The sequence below is a fragment of the Clinocottus analis genome, unplaced genomic scaffold (genome assembly GCF_023055335.1).
Source record: "Clinocottus analis isolate CAN_PGR_092001 unplaced genomic scaffold, fCliAna1.0.p SCAF_31, whole genome shotgun sequence".
NCBI classification, from domain to species: Eukaryota; Metazoa; Chordata; class Actinopteri; order Perciformes; family Cottidae; genus Clinocottus; species Clinocottus analis.
The window spans coordinates 1257352-1275000 of NW_027176054.1; the positions used below are offsets into that span (position 1 = coordinate 1257352).

The following is a 17649-nucleotide window of genomic DNA, read 5'->3' on the forward strand; positions in this document are numbered from 1 at the left end:
CATTCACATCTGTTGGCTGCGCGTTAACGTCCGTGTGCAGGAATGTTTCCTACTTTTTTTCTCTTCTTCTTTTGTAAAAAGGGTGTGTATTGAAGTGAGGGAGGCACAGCGTGTACATTTAGCTCCACGTCCCTTTTGTTGCGTGCCCATCTCTGTACATACTGCACGTGTGCGCGCGTGTGTGTGAGTCTGCGCGTGCACGAGCCTGTATGTGTGTGTGAGCGTGAGTGAGTGAGTGCGTGTGTTTGTTTCCAGCTCTCACCAGGTCGGGCTGCGCTGCACGGAGGGCTTCCTGCTGCATCCATCTGCTGCCGTGCAACCGAGAGGAGAAAGCGCCGAGCTGTCAGGTATGTGGCCCCGGCTGAACGACATGCGATGACACCGTCAGGCACCCGAGGGTGTCGTTAACGCGCTCGGTGCAGCCGGAGGGTGGGTGACGGAGGGAGGGAGGGGAGAGAAAGCAGGGAGAGGGGGGTGGGGGGTGTCCACCCGCTAGCTGGCATGCTAACTTAACTAGTTGTTTTCTTGTGCAGGTTTGTAAGCTAGCTTGTAATCGAGCTCGGTTAGCATCGCGCTGTGGGGGTCGTGTGGCTGGGGAGGAGGGAGGGGGGGTCGACACCCGCCTTCACGCCAGTTTCCATTCGACATTTATTTTGTATTTTTTATTTTTAGTCACTGGCGACGCCCCGTGCCGCGGTTAGAAACGTGCACATTTCAGAGTCAGGGGGGGCAGATTTCCCGGCTAATGTCAACAAGCTAACCGCGAGCTAAGCTAAGCTAACCGCGAGCTAACGTTAAACCACCAGCGTTAAACGCCGCTTGTTGCTTGCTGGGAACCTGCTTAACGTGTCGGCCGGCCGGGGACCCGCCGACAGGCACCGACGGCGGCTCCGGTTCATTAACGTGAGTGTCTTAATTATTCGGCTTGTGTTACGTCACTGTCCGAGCGTCGGTTAACGGTTAAAAACGGTCTTTTTTAGGGGGGATAGTGTGTGTGTATGTGTGTTGGGTAGGTCGCGTTAAATGGACAAAATATAAACTGACCCGAAGGTGTTTGGCACGTGTCATGTGTGTGTCTGTCTGTGTGTGTGTGTGTGTGTGTGTGTGTGTGTGTGTCCAGATGATGATGCACGCCATTTAATTGAAGATTCATTGGCGACGTCACCTTCAGCCACAGCTGACACAAATTAGTGAGCAACAAAAAAAAAGAAATCTGATTTTTTTTTCTGATTTTTTTTTTTTCTGAGTTCTGCTGTTTCAACCAAATTAAAAACGTCCCAAATGTGCTGAAATTTGACCGTCAAGCAATGCAAATGAAAGCCGCACGTCTTTTATATTTGAGCCTGGTGGTTATTTAGTTTGATGTTTTTTTTTTTGTTTAATCCCTCTCAGGCCGACAAACGCAGCAGCGCCTCACACACTCGAGAGCCTCAGTCGGACTCATGACTGTTTGACGGGGGGTGGGGGCGACTCGGACCCACCGTGGCCCATGCACTGTACCCGTTTCCCTCCCTGTCCTCCTTGCCCCTCAAGCTGACGCAAAACCCCAGGCACCTCCCCCCTCTCCCTCACCCCCACTCCCACCCGGCGCCCAGCGACTCGCCGCCTCCCGCCATGGTGTCCGGCACCGAGACCGTGCACTACATCCACCTCCACAACTCCAGCCAGTCGGTGCTGGAGGCCCTGCGCACGCAGCGCCGCGAGGGCCTCTTCTGCGACGTGACGGTGCGGATCCACGACGCCTCGCTGCGTGCTCACGCCTGCGTCCTGGCGGCCGGCAGCCCCTTCTTCCAGGACAAGCTGCTGCTGGGCCACTCGGAGATCTCCGTGCCGCCGCTGGTGCCGGCCGAGACGGTGAAGCAGCTGGTGGATTTCATGTACAGCGGCTCGCTGGTGGTGCTGCAGTCGCAGGCCCTCTGCATCCTCACCGCCGCCAGCATCCTGCAGATCAAGACGGTCATCGACGAGTGCACCCAGATCATCTCTCAAAGGAAGGCGGCGGCCACGGCGGCGGCGGCAGCAGCAGCAGCGGCGGCGGCTGCCGCGGCAGGAGGCGGGATGCTCGGAGGAGTTCTCCCTAAACAAGAAGAGCGTGGCGGGGGGAAAGGAAGAGAGAGCGGAGGCGGCGGCGGAGGGAGCTGCTCCGTCGGCGCGAGCGGTGGCGGCGGAGGTTACGCAAACTTCCCCAACTTCATGGCCGAGTGCGGCGCGAGCAACATGGGAGGCGGGCTCGGGGGCGCGAGCGACGGCGGCCCGATGGAGCAAGCCAACACGGTGAGCCTGATGGCGCTGGGCGACATGGGCCCCGGCTCCATGTGCGGCGGCGGCGGAGGCGGCGGCGGCGACGGCCTGGTCTCCGGGCCCGGCGCCATCCTCATGAAGCAGAGCTCCAGCTGCACTCAGGACGTCCGGTACAAGCTGCGGGACCTGCTGGCGCAGACGGCCAACGGGGCCAACGGGGCCGGCAGCACGGGGAGCATGTCGGCGGGCTGCAGCTCCGGCGTGGGCAGCGTGGACAGCATCGGCAGGGACGGCCTCCGCGGCGGCGGCGGCAGCGGAGGCGGCGGCGACCTCCCCGACGACCTGGTGGGGATGGAGCGGTACAGCGAGGAGGAGGACCTGGACGGGAGGGAGCGCGGCAGAGACGGAGACCGAGACAGGGGGGCGAGCCACAGCCGCAAGCAGAGGCAGCCGCTAAGACTCCAGGTAAGCAGAGGGGGGAGGCAGAGGGGGGAGGGAGGGAGATCAGGGGAAGGGTTGCCATGGTAACAGCTTTCAGGCATGCAGAGGCTGCAACGGTTTTGCTTTTCCCTTTTCCGCTGCTTCCCCCCACCTCCCCTCCCCGCCCCCCCACTCTCTACTCGCACTGCATTGGCGTATACATCGCCGAGATGTTTCTGCACTTTGCACGATTGAAGAGGAGCTCTCGCCCCAACTCCAGCAGTGATCTCCCCGCTGATGGACTTCTGCACATTCACTGTACGTCCTCGGACCCGTCCGGCGCCGGCTTGTGCGGGGGGGTGAAGGCGCCGCGGACGGGGGTCAATGTTGCTCTTCGCGGGGCGGCGGCGCCGGCGCTTTTGTGAAACATTTACCGCTTTTAAATCTTATATTTTCATCTCTCTCTCTCTCTCTCTCTCTCTCTCTCTCTCTCTCTCTCTCTCTCTCTCTCTCTAGGTGCTGGGAGAAGGTGTGGTGGTGAAGGACGAAGGCGTTCAGGACCCAGATGGGTCCGTCTACACCTTGGAGGACGAGAGGCGGGACGGGCAGCAGGAGGGCTCCCAGGAGTCCATGGCGGGCTTCGGACAGGTGTTTTTTTGTTGTTGTTTTTTTTTAAACTGTGGGACCGTTTTTATTTTATTTAATTTATCGACGACTTTCAGAGCAAAAGATTGCGTTTCGCTTCAAAAGAAAAGTTCCTCATCAACTTTATCTTGTAAAACGTGTTGTCAGCGTTTCCGTCACAAGTCCTGAAATAAGTCCGGGGAAGTGTGTGTGTGTGTGTGTGTGTGTGTGTGTTGGGGGTGTGATGCCGCAGCCTGCTGTACCCTGCAGACTAAACAAGCAACATCTGCCACAGTCACACCAAAAAAAAAAAAATAAGAAGGATTCAGCTTTGCCAGTCAGTCTTTCTCTTAAGCGCTGCAGCACGAGATGGAGGCCGGAAACGGAACGAACCGCTCGCTTTTTTAAAAACAAACATTTCTCTGTGTTTTTTTTCTTCTTGAATTCTTCCGCTTTCCCTTCATGGACTTCAAGAAAACGCTCAAACCGATCACGCGCTGCCAAACTAAAAAGCTTCCTGTCGCGTCAGGACTTTAAACGAGACAAGCTCCGCCTCGGGGGGGGGGGGGGGGGGGGGAGTGTTCCCACGACGATGTCCCCATCCATAAGCGCGTCCGTACATCTGACGGCGCTGCTCACCTGACTGTGATGCGGTCGGACCGGTCGGGCCGCGCCCCCCTCCCCCCCCCTCCCCCGCCAGTCTCGCCTTTTACGACGTCTGCGCTCGTGCGAGTGTGACAGAAAAGAGAGAACACGTCACGTTGTAAATGCAGCAAACCCTAAAGGGGGATGTGGTCTGTGCGTATTTGTGCACCAGGGGAGACGCCGTGCGCTGAACGAGAGGGATCTGAACCCATGGAGCAGGTAAAGCGCTGGAGATGAACCGCGACAGCTGACGAAAGGAAGAGTTTTACCAGAATAACGCGTCCTGAGGCTCAGAAACGTGTGCTGGCAGGTTGTTTTAACGCATCCTAGGACCTTTTGATCAAGTGTGTGTGTGTCTCTGTGTGTGTGTGTGTGTGTGTGTGTGTGTGTGTGTGTGCGTGCGTGCGTTTGGATGTTTCTCAGGATTTCTACGATGAGCAGGGGGTGTTTTCGGAGAGCTTCTGGCCCCAGAGCGAGCCTCCCCAGGCCATGGCGTTCAACCCCAGGGGGCGGGTCAACAAGCCTCTGACTCCGCCTCCGACCACGCAGTCCATCAACAACCAGGTGGGTGGCGCTTATGCATCTGTTGAGCTTCTAGTTTTGTTTTTTATTAATGAAACAAAATGGTGGCGGAAAGAATTGTTTCTAGAATAACAAAATGAATACCATTAAAACTTTTATTTATGTTTTTAAATGTATGAAATTGATGTCAGTTCGTCGTCCACTATCTTGTGTTGTTGTGCCAGCAGTGATCAAATATGGAGAATGAATAATGTTCAAACTTTTCACACTTAATAAAGAGTTCATAAATCACATTTTTTAGGAGACGATTTCAGAGAAAACAAAAAGTTTTAAACAGCGATGTGATCCGAAAAAGTTTTTAACTTCCCGACTCAGATATAAAACGTTGAAAGTAAATTGTCAGACTTTAAACAACTTTAGGTGTTGATGATGTACATCTTTTAATTTAAATAACACACAGTGGAAGAAGACACTTTTCACAAAACAAATAAAAAGCCAAACAAACAACAATTCTGAAAGATATTCTACGACAAAGACTTGCACGACACGATCAAACTAAAACAACTTTCAGAGTAAACTTTTTACTTTTTTTTTAAATCAAACTAATCGGAAGAATCAGGTTGAAATATCACAAACGATCAAAACATCTGAAGCCGTATTTCCGCCTCGATTGCGTCATCTTGAGCTGCTGCCGCGTTAGCGTAGCTGAGCCAGACTCCATTCAGAAAACGAGCGTTTTAAGAGTCATTTGCTCAACGTGTTTCAGAGAGAACGAACAGAACGTAAATTCAGACTTTTTAGAAATCTGCATCACTGTGTGGTTGATTCGGCATTCCTTTTTTTATCCGTTTTATTGTAATTTAACTCACAGCTTGAATCCTTTTGTCTCCGGCGTGAATAACGCAAATATGCAGCAATTACGGGTCAATATATTGCCATTTATTAAAAAGTTATCTTTTGCAAAATAACCTGTTTTCAAACAATAAATCAATCGTGTTTTTGAATCGATAATGTGAACATATCTTTAGTGGCTTTTAAATATCTTGTTCTCATCCTCTTGCCTGGTATTATTTTGAAAATCTTTAGGGAAACACAACACAAAGACATATTTGTTTGTGTAAAAGTACAACATGGAAGGTAACGGTACTAACTGTGTGAGTGTCTGCTCAGACAGACATTGATCCCTCGTTTGCTGCTCATATAATATCATGTAAATACGAGGCGGTAGGCTAAACAATCCGTTTAATTTCCTCTTTTCCGCCCTCAGCTTCTCTTCCAGTACCCGGTGAGCCAGTCGCAGCCGGCTCCCTTCTATGTGGGCGGGCCCATGGGTGGGATCGACGGCATGGCGGGGGCCGAGCCCCCTCAGCAGGCCCCGCCCCCGGCGCCGATGACCCCGGCGCCGCCTCCCTCCGCCTCCTCCCTCTCCGCGGGCCCCTCCCCTTCCTCCCAGGGATCCGAGACCTCGTTCGACTGCACGCACTGTGGCAAATCTTTACGTTCCAGGAAGAACTACAGCAAGCACATGTTCATCCACTCCGGTGAGACTCCGCCTCCTTTCTGTTGTCCGAAAATACAAATATAATTATTACAAACGACGTGAACGAGACGAAATGCAGATGAGTTTCACGCTGCCGGTTTCTTATTTAATTGTTGTTGTTTTTACGGCAAAAACTAAAGAAACTCTTCATAGTTTTTATAGTAATTATAATTATATATTTATATATAATACATTTAATGTAATATAATTGTGTTTAAATATATATATATATATTACATTTAATATTATATCATAATTATATTATATATGTGTATATATAAATATATATATATATTTTTATTTTAACATAATTATATATTTATATATATTACATTATTATATTGTATAATTATTATTTATATATAATATATTTTATATGATATAGTACTTATTTTATTCTTATAAATAATATTATTATAGGGAAATAATATTTTTATTATAACATATTTATATATAATATATTTATATGATATAATTATATATCATTATTATATATTATAACATAATTATGTTTATAGATAATATATTTTATATTCTTTACTAATTATATTATTATTATATTACTACACCAGTTGAAGTAACAGGTCATAATTCTATAAATATAAATGTATTTGAATGTTTTACTAGATTTCATGTGAACGCATCACGATGTTATAATTCACCTTCGCCCATTCCTCGTTTTCCCCGCCCCTGAACGCATCGTATTGGTCGTTTACAATGTCGCGACTTAGAGAAGCTCAAACGACGTTCACGATGTTTTTACCGGACGAGCTGTCGCCGTCGGTCCTTCACTCTGCCCTCGCCTGCGCCCCCTGCAGGTCAGAAACCTCACCAGTGCTCCATCTGCTGGCGCTCCTTCTCCCTGCGCGACTACCTCCTCAAACACATGGTGGTGCACACCGGCGTCAGGGCCTTCCAGTGCTCCATGTGCGGCAAGCGCTTCACCCAGAAGAGCTCGCTCAACGTGCACATGCGCACCCACCGCGCCGAGCGCACCTTCCAGTGCAACGTGTGCCAACGGGCCTTCACCCACCGCACCCTGCTGGAGCGCCACGCCCTGCAGCACGCCCACCTCGGCCCGCAGGGCCCGGGGCGCGGCGCCGACATGACCTCACCTACCAAGCACAGCCCTCCTCTGGGAGGGCCCTCAGGTATGGCTGGCGCGGCCGGCATGGTCGGCAGCTTGGCCAACATGCCCAGCCACGGAGCTTCCTCCACCTAGAGAGGGGGAGGGGCTGGGAAGTTGGGGGGCGGGGCTTAGTGAGCCCATTCCTTGAACCAACACTAAATTTGGTCCTAACAGCCTCGTTGATCTTCTGGTGGGTTCGTAATGACCACTTTTTAAAAAAAATCAGGGTTCCTACACAGGTTGAAAATCTTGTATATTTGAAAAGGAGTTTCTGAAATTGCACAAAAAAAGCTATAAAAAAAAAAAAAAGCCATCTGAAGTAGTCGTTTCCTGTGTTGTGACGACTGACCGTCGGCTTCAACAGCCATCCGAAAATCCAGGAAGTGAGTCTTGACTAGAGAATGTGTAGGAACCCTGTTTCAAAGACACCAGAGAGGTGAGGCATACTGGGGGAGGGTTATGGGGAAATATAGAGATGCAAGTTCGGGAAAATGAGGGCAAGGAAGGTTATCTTGTGCGTTTGTGGTTTTACTTCACTCTCAATTCATTTAATTCAAGTTGAACATAAAGAGTTTGTTCAGCGTCGCGTCTAAAAGTTTATTAAAGTCACGTTAATGCGAGTTCTGGTCGTCGTCACGTTGCTGTACTTTTATTCCACACGACACGACCTGCTGTCTGGAAGTCGTTGTGGTTTTTACACTACTGCATTCTCTCTCCTGACCACCAGGGGGCGACTCCTCTGGTTGTATAGAAGTCTATGCTTCATGTGTTAAAGCTGCATTCTCTCTCCTGACCACCAGGGGGCGACTCCTCTGGTTGTATAGAAGTCTATGCTTCATGTGTTAAAGCTGCATTCTCTCTCCTGACCACCAGGGGGCAACTCCTCTGGTTGTATAGAAGTCTATGCTTTATGTGTTAAAGCTGCATTCTCTCTCCTGACCACCAGGGGGCGACTCCTCTGGTTGTATAGAAGTCTATGCTTCATATGTTAAAGCTGCATTCTCTCTCCTGACCACCAGGGGGCGACTCCTCTGGTTGTATAGAAGTCTATGCTTCATGTGTTAAAGCTGCATTCTCTCTCCTGACCACCAGGGGGATCTAGATCGCTACATTGTGGCCTCATTATGCAACAAGTGAAGGCTTGAAAGTCATAAAGAATACAATTTTCCAAACCTCCTTTTTGAAGGCGGCATAATGCGGTTAACACGGTCGGTGTGTTCAGCAGCAGTAGAAATCTTGAATATGGACCTTTTTAAATCCCCCTTCTTAGCACTTTTTAGCAGTTTTTAACGTAAAAAAAGTCTAATTTTACTTTAAAGAAAAGTAAAAAAGGCAAATTTCTTCCCCAGTCAGTTCAAAACGCACCTTAAGAGTCTCGTTGCTGTAAAAGTTTTACATTTCTAATTTGATTTATTGATTGAAGAATGTTCTTGAATTAACTGAATTGAGAGCGAATGGATTCCGACGCTTCTCATGAGCAAAGATGGCCGTCGATGAAGAAGGAGAGTAGTCGGAGCAGAGTGAGACTACGGCAGGGAGGAGGAGGAGGAGGAAGAGGAGGAGGCGTGATGCACAGCAGTGTGAATGAAATTCACCATCATCCATCAGACAGCTTTGTAACATTTTCCACAGGCGCCACTGGTCGGCCCAGGATCATATACCTCGAACCAGGACGAGCCCCCCGGAGGCTCGGAGGGACACTATTTTCTCTTTTGAAATGTTTGGGAAACGTTTCAGCATGTTTTACACACACACACACACACACACACATACACACACACACCTACACTCACACACACACACCTACAATTACCTCGGTGGTCCAAAGACAGGCATTATGCTTCACATCTTTTAAGCTACATCAAAACGAAGAAACAGTGACAACTAAAAGCTACGATAGATCCGTTTACTTTTTTCAAAAACTTTTAATGAAAGTACTTCTATGTATTTAAAAAAAAAAGAAGAAAAAAAAGAAGAAGAAAAAAAATATCCCTGTACATCGCTATGACGCTGAGTTTTGTTATTTGTTGCTCATGTGATTCTTTGATGCAGAATTAAGGCGGAACATTTAAAAAAAAAAAAGAAAAACCTTTAAAGCGAAAGAGCCATTCAGAGGAAAGATGACAAATCAATGATTTTTATCAGGATTTTTATGGAGTGTTTGGTTGTGTTTGTCTTTCAGGGCTCGGTTAGTAATAAATGGGAAGTGTTTTGTTGCTTAAAAATGAAAAAAAGAATAAAAATAAAAGCTTTTCTTGCAGCACTAATAGTAAAAAATAATTAAAGAAAGGAACGTTTTAGTAAAACTAAATTAATCATGAAAATGTACAATCACCCCGACAAGTTTTGACAAAGTCAAACTCGTGATAATGATGATTATCACTTTAATATTTATTACAATTTGATCTCTATGCACAATTAAGTTTGCACATCATATTACGTAGATCTAGATGTTGTTGTCCCCTAAAGTATTTGGCCTAAGATTGTTTTTATTACCCCCCCCTTTTTTTCATTCTTACCTTAAAGGTGATCTTAAAAAGACCGTATGTTTCCCTGCTTTTTGCTAATTTTCCTTTTTAATGTTTGTAAGTCGAGGTATTATATGATATTCAGTCGTTTTAAGAACCTTCTAATTGACACAATTTGACCAAAACATCACTTTGGGGGACGCGTCTTTTCATTCAAAAGAAAGTGAATCCGGCTAAAAGAGGTGCATTCAATCCTTTTTTTTTGGTCTGGATTTCACTATAATAATAAATGGAAGTAAAAAAACACCTCAATAGTGACATTAAATGTCCCATTTTTTAAATGTGGAGAAAATAAAACTGCTTATTTACACGGAGCAGGCCTGGCAGCGTGCGTTCAATGGCCTCAGAGTTTTTAAAAAAGTTTTTAGTTATTTAGTTAGAAAAAAATTGATTTTAAAAGCAAAAGAGTTCAAGAGAAGCTGGACTGAAACTCCAACTCACTGTTGGTTTTTAAGCTATACGTAAAACAAAACTGTTGACGCCAAAACTTTTTTGGTGCTTTTTGTTTTCTCAAATATTTACCTCAGTCGCCGACGCCATGCTGTGGTCTGGGTTTGGTAAATAAGCAGCGTGGAGCTGTTTTCAGAGGTTTTGACCCACCCTCGGCCGGGGGCGTGGTCTTGACCCGCCCTCGGCCGTGGGCGCGGTCTTGACCCGCCCTCGGCCGTGGGCGTCGTCTTGACCCGCCCTCCGCCTTGGGCGTGGTCTTGATCCGCCCTCGGCCGTGGTCTTGACCCTGACCCGCCCTCGGCCGTGGTCTTGACCCGCCCTCGGCCGTGGGCGTGGTCTTGACCCGCCCTCGGCCGTGGGCGTCGTCTTGACCCGTCCTTGGCCGTTGTCTTGACCTGTCCTCGGCCGTGGGCGTGGTCTTGACCCGCCCTCGGCCTCTTGATCCGTCCTCGTGGGCGTGGTCTTGACTCGGCCGTGGGCGTGGTCTGGACCTGTCTTCGGATGTGGGCGTGGTCTCGACCTGTCCTCGTGGGTGTGGTCTGGACCCGTCCTCGTGGGTGTGGTCTGGACCCGTCCTCGTGGGCGTGGTCTTGGTGCATATTGTCTGAGCGGACCCTTGTACAGTACTGTAATATTTGTGCTTTGAAGCCATGTCAGCGCATTGTAACGTACTGTGTTATGCCTTTTTTCTTTTTGTTTGGTTTTAATGGGAGGGAGGTTGATAATTGTTTTTCTACATTAATATTTCTTTAACGGAGATTAAACGTGTCAGAAGAAGAAGAAACAGTCATTTTATAATTAAAAAAAATCACTTGTCATCGTAAAACCACATCTTTTATGTATAAAAAGACTAAAAGGCATGATTTTAACTTTTTCTGAGAACTTAGATGTCGTACTCGATGAATTAATTGAATTTTAAAAATGAGTGATTTCAAAGATTTCTTTCTCCAAATAAAAAGTCTTCTATGGCTTCAAGCCAAGCTCCTCGTCACGGACTTTATTTTCGTATCTTTTTTATTGCGTCAACATTTAAGTGTGTGTTTTATTTGCACTTCTATCTTTGTGAGAACAATTACAATGTTTGGGACAGTGTTGTCACTTTGGGAGTTTTTAGGTTTTACGGTTCAGGTCGGGCATGGGTTCAAGGGTTCGGCATTATGTCAATGAGTGTCCTCACAAGTATAGGAGAACAGGCTTGTGTGGATATTAGACATAGACTAAATAGCTATTCAACCAGAAATATTTAGCCGTCACAAACTGTTGTGCATTTAAACGCTATCACGTACAATTAAATCAAGTAATCAATTCATTCAACTGAAACGTAATAATCAACAATTTTGGGAATCAGCTGAATATTAGAAGTCACTTTCGAGCTTCTTAAAATACAATTATATGTGTTTGTTCTTTCCAAAATCTCTGGGTTTCAGATGACACTTAATTAAAGAAACATGTTTTTTTGTTGTGGCTTTTGTCAACACCTTGTTGTTTTGACCAAAACAACTTTAAACTATACTTTTTATAAAACATTAAAAGTCACTGTTTTTACGGTTTTGGCCCCAAACTGTGACAAATATCCTTTTTGTTGTGTTCTCAAGTGGTTGCTTGCGCGCCTCCCTGTGTTTCTACTGTCGCCTCTTTGTCTGCATTCACCGCTCGGCACTAAAGTCCTCGTCGGTGAAGCCGCTCTCGTCTCTTCATCCCTCAAAAGTCCCAACAAATCTCTGCCGAAGACGCCGTGAAAGCCGTCCTTCCCCGAAGCGGCTCGGCTCCCTTTTGAAGGTCTCGCTGAGTTTTTTTTCTCCAAAAGGCTGAACTCTGGCCAGAAGGCATCTGTTACTCCACAACATCTGTTCCTGTTCCTCTCTTTTCTCCCAGCATGCCGAGGGACACGCCGGCTCTCTCCCGAGGGTGGCCTTTTGTGTGTGCCCCCATTGTCAATTCCATCATTGTCTGCCCCCCCCCTCGGAAGTCTGCTCCCAGAATGCCGCGGGGTTATAAACCCCCTTTTTTTTCTGGAGGCCCGGCTCCACCGGGCGGATGATTTACAGTTATTTCTGTCTAAAACACAATCGCCGTCTTTGTGGGACGCAATTAGGAGCGGAGGGGATTTAAAGAGGTAGTCGGGGGAAGAAAAAATGGCGATTTTTGAAAGTTTTTTTTTTTTTTTCTTCTCGCTTCTTTCTTCTCGCAAGTTTTCAAGCTTCAGGACGTCGGTGCGAGGGTCCGGTGGGCGGAGCGCCACATTGATCCTGATCCCGAGAGCCATGAATTCACCTGACTTGTTCTTTAGGGGGGAGGAACACGAGTGGTAAATCTAGCAGAGGGACATTTATTTTTTTATGAATAGCCCCTCCCCCCTCCTTTCTCCCCCTTCCTCCCCCGTCTCCTGGGAGACACTTTCAACTCCTGGCAGCGAGGCGACGGCGTCGGCACAGAAAAGCCCGCTGTGGGGTCGCCAGAGGGGGGGGGGGGGGGCACAGATGTTACCGATTAACTTTTTGCTCCACAGGGAAAAGACAGAAGTGAGTTTTGCAGAATGGACGACACAAAAAAAAGTTTGGAGGCCATTTTTTAAAATTTCACATTTAGCAATATTTATTTGGAAAAATAGTCTTGGCTAATTCCTTCTTTCAAAAACGGCAAAGGAGACGGCAACATGACAATTTGTACAGTACAATCCCTCTTAAATAACATTTTTTCTTAAAAAATAAAATAAAAAACACAAGTCCCATCGACCTGAAGTGCCTTTGCAAATATCTTCTTTTTTTAATTTTTTTTTAAAAAAGAAAACAAAAAAGAAACTTAAATAATCCTTCACAAACATCACAAACATACAATACAAAATAAAAATAACACAAAATCATTAAATTAACTTAAATTAAATCATAATTTTAAACTTTTTTCTCGTTTTTTCTTTTTTTTCCATTTCATTATTTTACAAAAGGACAATCTGGTATTTAAAAAAAGCATCATTTAAAAAAAAAAAAGTATTTAATTAAGACAAAAAAAAAATTTTCATGTCCCCAAAAAATTGAAAGTAGAAAAATTAAATAAAAGAACAATACTATGTCATAAATGGTTTGGAGGGTTCGGGATGACGAGGGGAAGAAAAACGCACTTGAGTTTACACAGCGATCAAGTTTACATACAGCCCCACGCGATCAAGTTTACATACAGCCCCACGCGATCAAGTTTACATACAGCCCCACACGATCAAGTTTACATACAGCCCCACGCGATCAAGTTTACATACAGCCCCACGCGATCAAGTTTACATACAGCCCCACACGATCAAGTTTACATACAGCCCCACACGATCAAGTTTACATACAGCCCCACACGATCAAGTTTACATACAGCCCCACGCGATCCAAGTTTACATACAGCCCCACGCGATCAAGTTTACATACAGCCCCACGCGATCAAGTTTACATACAGCCCCACGCGATCAAGTTTACATACAGCCCCACGCGATCAAGTTTACATACAGCCCCACGCGATCAAGTTTACATACAGCCCCACGCGATCAAGTTTACATACAGCCCCACGCGATCAATCTTACATACAGCCCCACGCGATCAATCTTACATACAGCCCCACGCGATCAATCTTACATACAGCCCCACGCGATCAATCTTACATACAGCCCCACGCGATCAATCTTACATACAGCCCCACGCGATCAGGTTTACATACAGCCCCACGCGATCAGGTTTACATACAGCCCCACGCGATCAGGTTTACATACAGCCATACGCGATCAGGTTTACATACAGCCCCACGTGCACAGCCTCGTGAAGAACAGGCCAGTATGGCCAAACATCCACCGTTTGATGCAGTTCCTGCGCTCAGCAAACGGCGTGTGGGTTAGAGAAAAGGCCCGGGTGCAAATGTTGCAAAGAGACACACAAAAAAACAACAACAACAAAAAACCGTAGCGCCGCGAGACAGTATTTATTCATTTGTAGAACAGAAAGCTAAGTGGCCGTTTACTTTCAACCTGTAAACTCCTTTTTTTTCATTTCCTTATTTTATTTTAAAACACCGGCAGTTTCTTATCCCACAGGCCGCCGCTGCCTGCGCTTATTTCTTCATTATTTTATTTCCAGTAGAGAACCAGCTCACTCTGAATATCAGTTTAAACGTCTCAGTTATCAGCAGCAGTCTCAAGGCGGGACACCTCCCCCCCTTTAGGGTTAGAGCAGCATCTGAAGGAGTACAAAAACTCTCCCATAGAGCAACAAAATGAGCAACGGGCAGCCCGTTGGTGGCTCGTTACACCTGCAGGAGACGGGGAAGCAATCGTGAGCGCTTTGTTTCTTTAAAGTCAAAAAATGTGCACATGAAAAAAAACAAAAACGCGAGAGAAACTCACCTCGGTTGCAATTATACATTCGTCCTTTTCCTCCGACATCACAAACACAGATTTGTACTTGGTGTCCGCACATGCAGACATTTCTGGGGCTTTCTTTTCTGATGCGTCGCTTCAGGAGAAAGAAGAAGAAGAAGAAGAAGAGAAACGTTAGCTTTCATCGCTCCGGCGCCCCCCCGTTCATCCGCCCCCATGGACGCTCATATTTACCATTTTAACCGTTTGCTGCGCTTCTCCTCGAACTCGAAGGAGTCCGTGGATTGGTGGCACTTGTCCTCGCTGGCCGCCTCCAGCAGCAGGGCCTCTTTGGCCGCCTGCTCGTAGTTCAGCTCGTGTACGAGGTTGTAGTCGGCCGGCGGGCGCCGGGCGGCCTTGTAGCTGCTCCTCCCCGGCGGGGATCCCTCGTCGGGGTCGCCGCCGCCGCCGCAGAAGTCCATCTTCTTGTTGATGTTCTTGACGCCCGGCGTCGGCAACACGCCGACCGCCGAGTCCCTGTCGCCGCGGTGGCGGTTGTTCGTCAGGTTGTTTATTGTCTCTCCGTCGCAGGCGGCCTCCGGCGAGCCGCCGCCGCCGCCGCCTCGCTGCGCCTTCGACCGGAAAAATCCCACCAGCACGGCGCAGCCGGCCAGCAGCAGCAGCACCAGCGCCACGCCGGACCCCACCGCCATCCACGGCACCTCGGAGCCGCGGATGGCGGCGTGCTCTGGCAGCAGGAACTGGCAGTTGCGGCCGCCGTAGCCGGGGACGCACGCGCAGACGTAGCGGCCGTTCCGCTCGTGGCAGGTGGCGCCGTTGTGGCACGGGTTGTGCTCGCAGCGGCTGATGGGCGAGCTGCAGTTGCGGCCGGCGTAGCCCGGCGGGCAGCTGCAGACGTAGCCGTCGGGGCCCTCCTGGCACGTGGCGCCGTTCTGGCACGGGTACGCCGAGCACTCGTCCCCGGTGTGGTCGCAGTTCATGCCGGTGAAGCCGTCCGGACACTGGCACAGGTACGAGTTCACCAGGTCCACGCAGCGGGCGCCTGAAGAAGACACGGGGACGGCGTAGCGGAGGGTGAGCGCTTGAAAACGAACGGCGAACTGACACCGCGCCTCGTTAAACAAAACCAAACCGCCGGTCTTACCGTTGGAGCACGGCCCCGAGGAGCAGTGGTCGATCTTCTTCTCGCAGTTGAAGCCGGCGTACCCGGTGGGGCACTGGCAGAAGTAGCCGCCGTCGGGGTTGTCGGCGCAGCGGCCGCCGTTGGAGCACGGCCCGTCGGCGCACGTCATGGCGCTCAGCTCGCAGTTCTTGCCGTAGAAGCCGTGCGGGCAGGTGCACTCGTACGTGTTCTCCAAGTCCTGCGGCGGCAAAACAGAAACGGACGCTTGACAAACCCGGAATCTCGCGGGGGCCAAAATTCACCCGAAAAGGAGGAGACCGAAAAAATGACTCACGGCGCAGCTGCCCCCGTTGCGGCACGGGTTCCCGGCGCATTCGTTGACCTGCAGCTCGCAGCTGGCGCCGGTGAAGCCGGGCCTGCAGGTGCAGGTGTAGCTGCCCTGGCCGGTGTTGCTGCACGTGGCGCCGTTGATGCAGGGCTTGTGGTGAGTGCAGTAGTTGAGGTCTAGAGAGAGAGAGATGTGGTGAGACAAGGAGAAGGAGAGGAAGAAGAGGAAGAAGAGGAAGGTATTTTCATCCTCTGACACACTTGACGCTCTCTTTCTCGTTTGTTTTTGTTTCCTTCCCTCTCTGTTCTCGCTGTTCATCTGGAGACAACTGTTGTTGTTGTTGTTGTTCCTTCTTTCTCGAATGATTTTTGTCATTTCAATTCTTCCAAATGTGGTTTATTGTCAGTTTCACGGTGACATAAAGTCGCTAAAGCTTCAGTGAGAAGAGTTTTACATTCAGACTGCACTTTGCTCAACGTTAAACACAAACGTCTTTCCAGCACCAAATCTGCTTCCTCCTTTCCTTCTCTTTCCTTTCCTCACCCCTCGTCCCCTCCGCCCCCCACTCTGTCCTCACCTTGGTTGCAGAAGAGCCCCCCCCAGCCCTCCTGACAGTTGCACTGCCAGGGCTGCTGGCAGGTCCCGTGCAGGCAGCCCGGGTAGCGGATGCACTCGTCGCAGTAGCGGCCTTTGAATCCCACTCTGCACCTGTTGTCGTCCAATTAGGAAGAAAGGGGAAAGTGGGGAGGAGGAGGGGGGGAACACACCGGTCAGTCCACTCACGTTACCTCCACCCAAACACCCCCCACCGCTCCCCCTCCCTGATGAATTAATGATGGGAACTCACTTGCACTCTCCGGGTTTTTCGCAGAAGCCGTGTTCGTCGTCGCAGCCGGGCAGGCAGATCGCTGCGGAGGAGAGAGAGAGACTTTTATTACGATGCCGGACACGGAGTCTCTGTTTCCTGCTGCTGAAGATGTGAAAACGCATCGCGAGGGAGGCGAGAGGGAGGAGGAGGGAGGAGGCGAAGGGGCCAAGAGAGGAGGAGGAGGAGGAGGAGGAGGAGGAGGAGGAGGAGGGCTCCTGAACCCATTCGCCGTTACCTTAAAACTCTCCTCATCACCGTGGAAGAATTTTTGTGCTGAACACGATGCTGAGACAAAGGAGGGAGTGTGTGAATGTGTGTGTGCCACACACATTCACACACGCACACACACACACACACACCCCCTCACAAACCCACCAAGCACCCTCTCTCTCTCTTTTCTTTTTTCCTTCTTCTTCGCTGCGGGTCAAAACTCTTTTATTCATTCTGCGCACACACACACACGCACACACTCTCTCACTCTCACACACACACACACACACACACACACACACACACACACACACACACACACACACACTCCCCTTAATGTCTCGGATTGGGGCAGATAAGAGTGGACAGCTGGCGAGTGTGTTGCCAGTGCGCGACAGCTGCTCCATTGTCTCCTCTCTGCCGGCAGCTGCCCACTTCAAACAATACCTCCCCCGCCTCGGCCAATCAGCGGCGAGCCCCTCTGCCGCAGCAGCCAATCAGACGGCAGCATGTAAATTTATGGCACGCGTGAGATTATTCCCCAGAAAACTTTCCTTAGAATAAATCAAGTGGTCGTGTGTGTGTGTGTGTGTGTGTGTGTGTGTGTGTGTGTGTGTGTGTGTGTGTGTGTGTGTGTGTGTGTGAGGGGGGAGGAAGAGGAGGAGGGCGCGCG

At 49.1% G+C, this 17649-nt stretch overlaps 2 protein-coding genes across 3 annotated transcripts in view; one reads left to right on the top strand and one right to left on the bottom strand.

Annotated features, from left to right (window-relative positions):
* The first annotated feature begins 239 nt into the window (after positions 1–239).
* Positions 240–11396, top strand: zbtb45 (zinc finger and BTB domain containing 45). 2 transcript variants are annotated; one of them, XM_068595659.1, is made up of 6 exons: positions 240–347; positions 1393–2706; positions 3178–3309; positions 4354–4494; positions 5720–5993; positions 6811–11396. In XM_068595659.1, the coding sequence occupies exons 2-6, from the start codon at positions 1615–1617 to the stop codon at positions 7212–7214; spliced, it is 2043 nt and encodes a 680-aa protein (XP_068451760.1). In that variant the 5' UTR covers positions 240–347; positions 1393–1614; the 3' UTR covers positions 7215–11396. The 2 variants fall into 2 exon arrangements, with proteins under 2 accessions (XP_068451760.1, XP_068451759.1); XM_068595658.1 differs by lacking the exon at positions 240–347 and adding an exon at positions 605–903.
* A 1324-nt stretch (positions 11397–12720) lies between these two features.
* Positions 12721–17649, bottom strand: part of dla (deltaA) — a 6991-nt gene continuing 2062 nt past the window's right edge. The window contains exons 5-11 of the mRNA XM_068595714.1: positions 16746–16806; positions 16476–16606; positions 15905–16074; positions 15592–15808; positions 14682–15489; positions 14475–14583; positions 12721–14380 (exon numbers count right to left, since the gene is read on the bottom strand). Of these exons, the coding sequence (XP_068451815.1) occupies positions 14375–14380; positions 14475–14583; positions 14682–15489; positions 15592–15808; positions 15905–16074; positions 16476–16606; positions 16746–16806 (1502 nt within the window). The 3' untranslated portion in view covers positions 12721–14374. The remainder of the gene's footprint in view (positions 14381–14474; positions 14584–14681; positions 15490–15591; positions 15809–15904; positions 16075–16475; positions 16607–16745; positions 16807–17649) is intronic.

Excerpts from the sequence above, each read along its gene's own strand:
- zbtb45 (XM_068595659.1), top strand. The coding sequence starts at position 1,615 with ATGGTGTCCGGCACCGAGACCGTGCACTACATCCACCTCCACAACTCC. Across the intron at positions 2,707-3,177 it reads GGCAGCCGCTAAGACTCCAG|GTGCTGGGAGAAGGTGTGGT; the intron begins GTAAGCAGAGGG and ends CTCTCTCTCTAG. Across the intron at positions 4,495-5,719 it reads CGCAGTCCATCAACAACCAG|CTTCTCTTCCAGTACCCGGT; the intron begins GTGGGTGGCGCT and ends TTCCGCCCTCAG.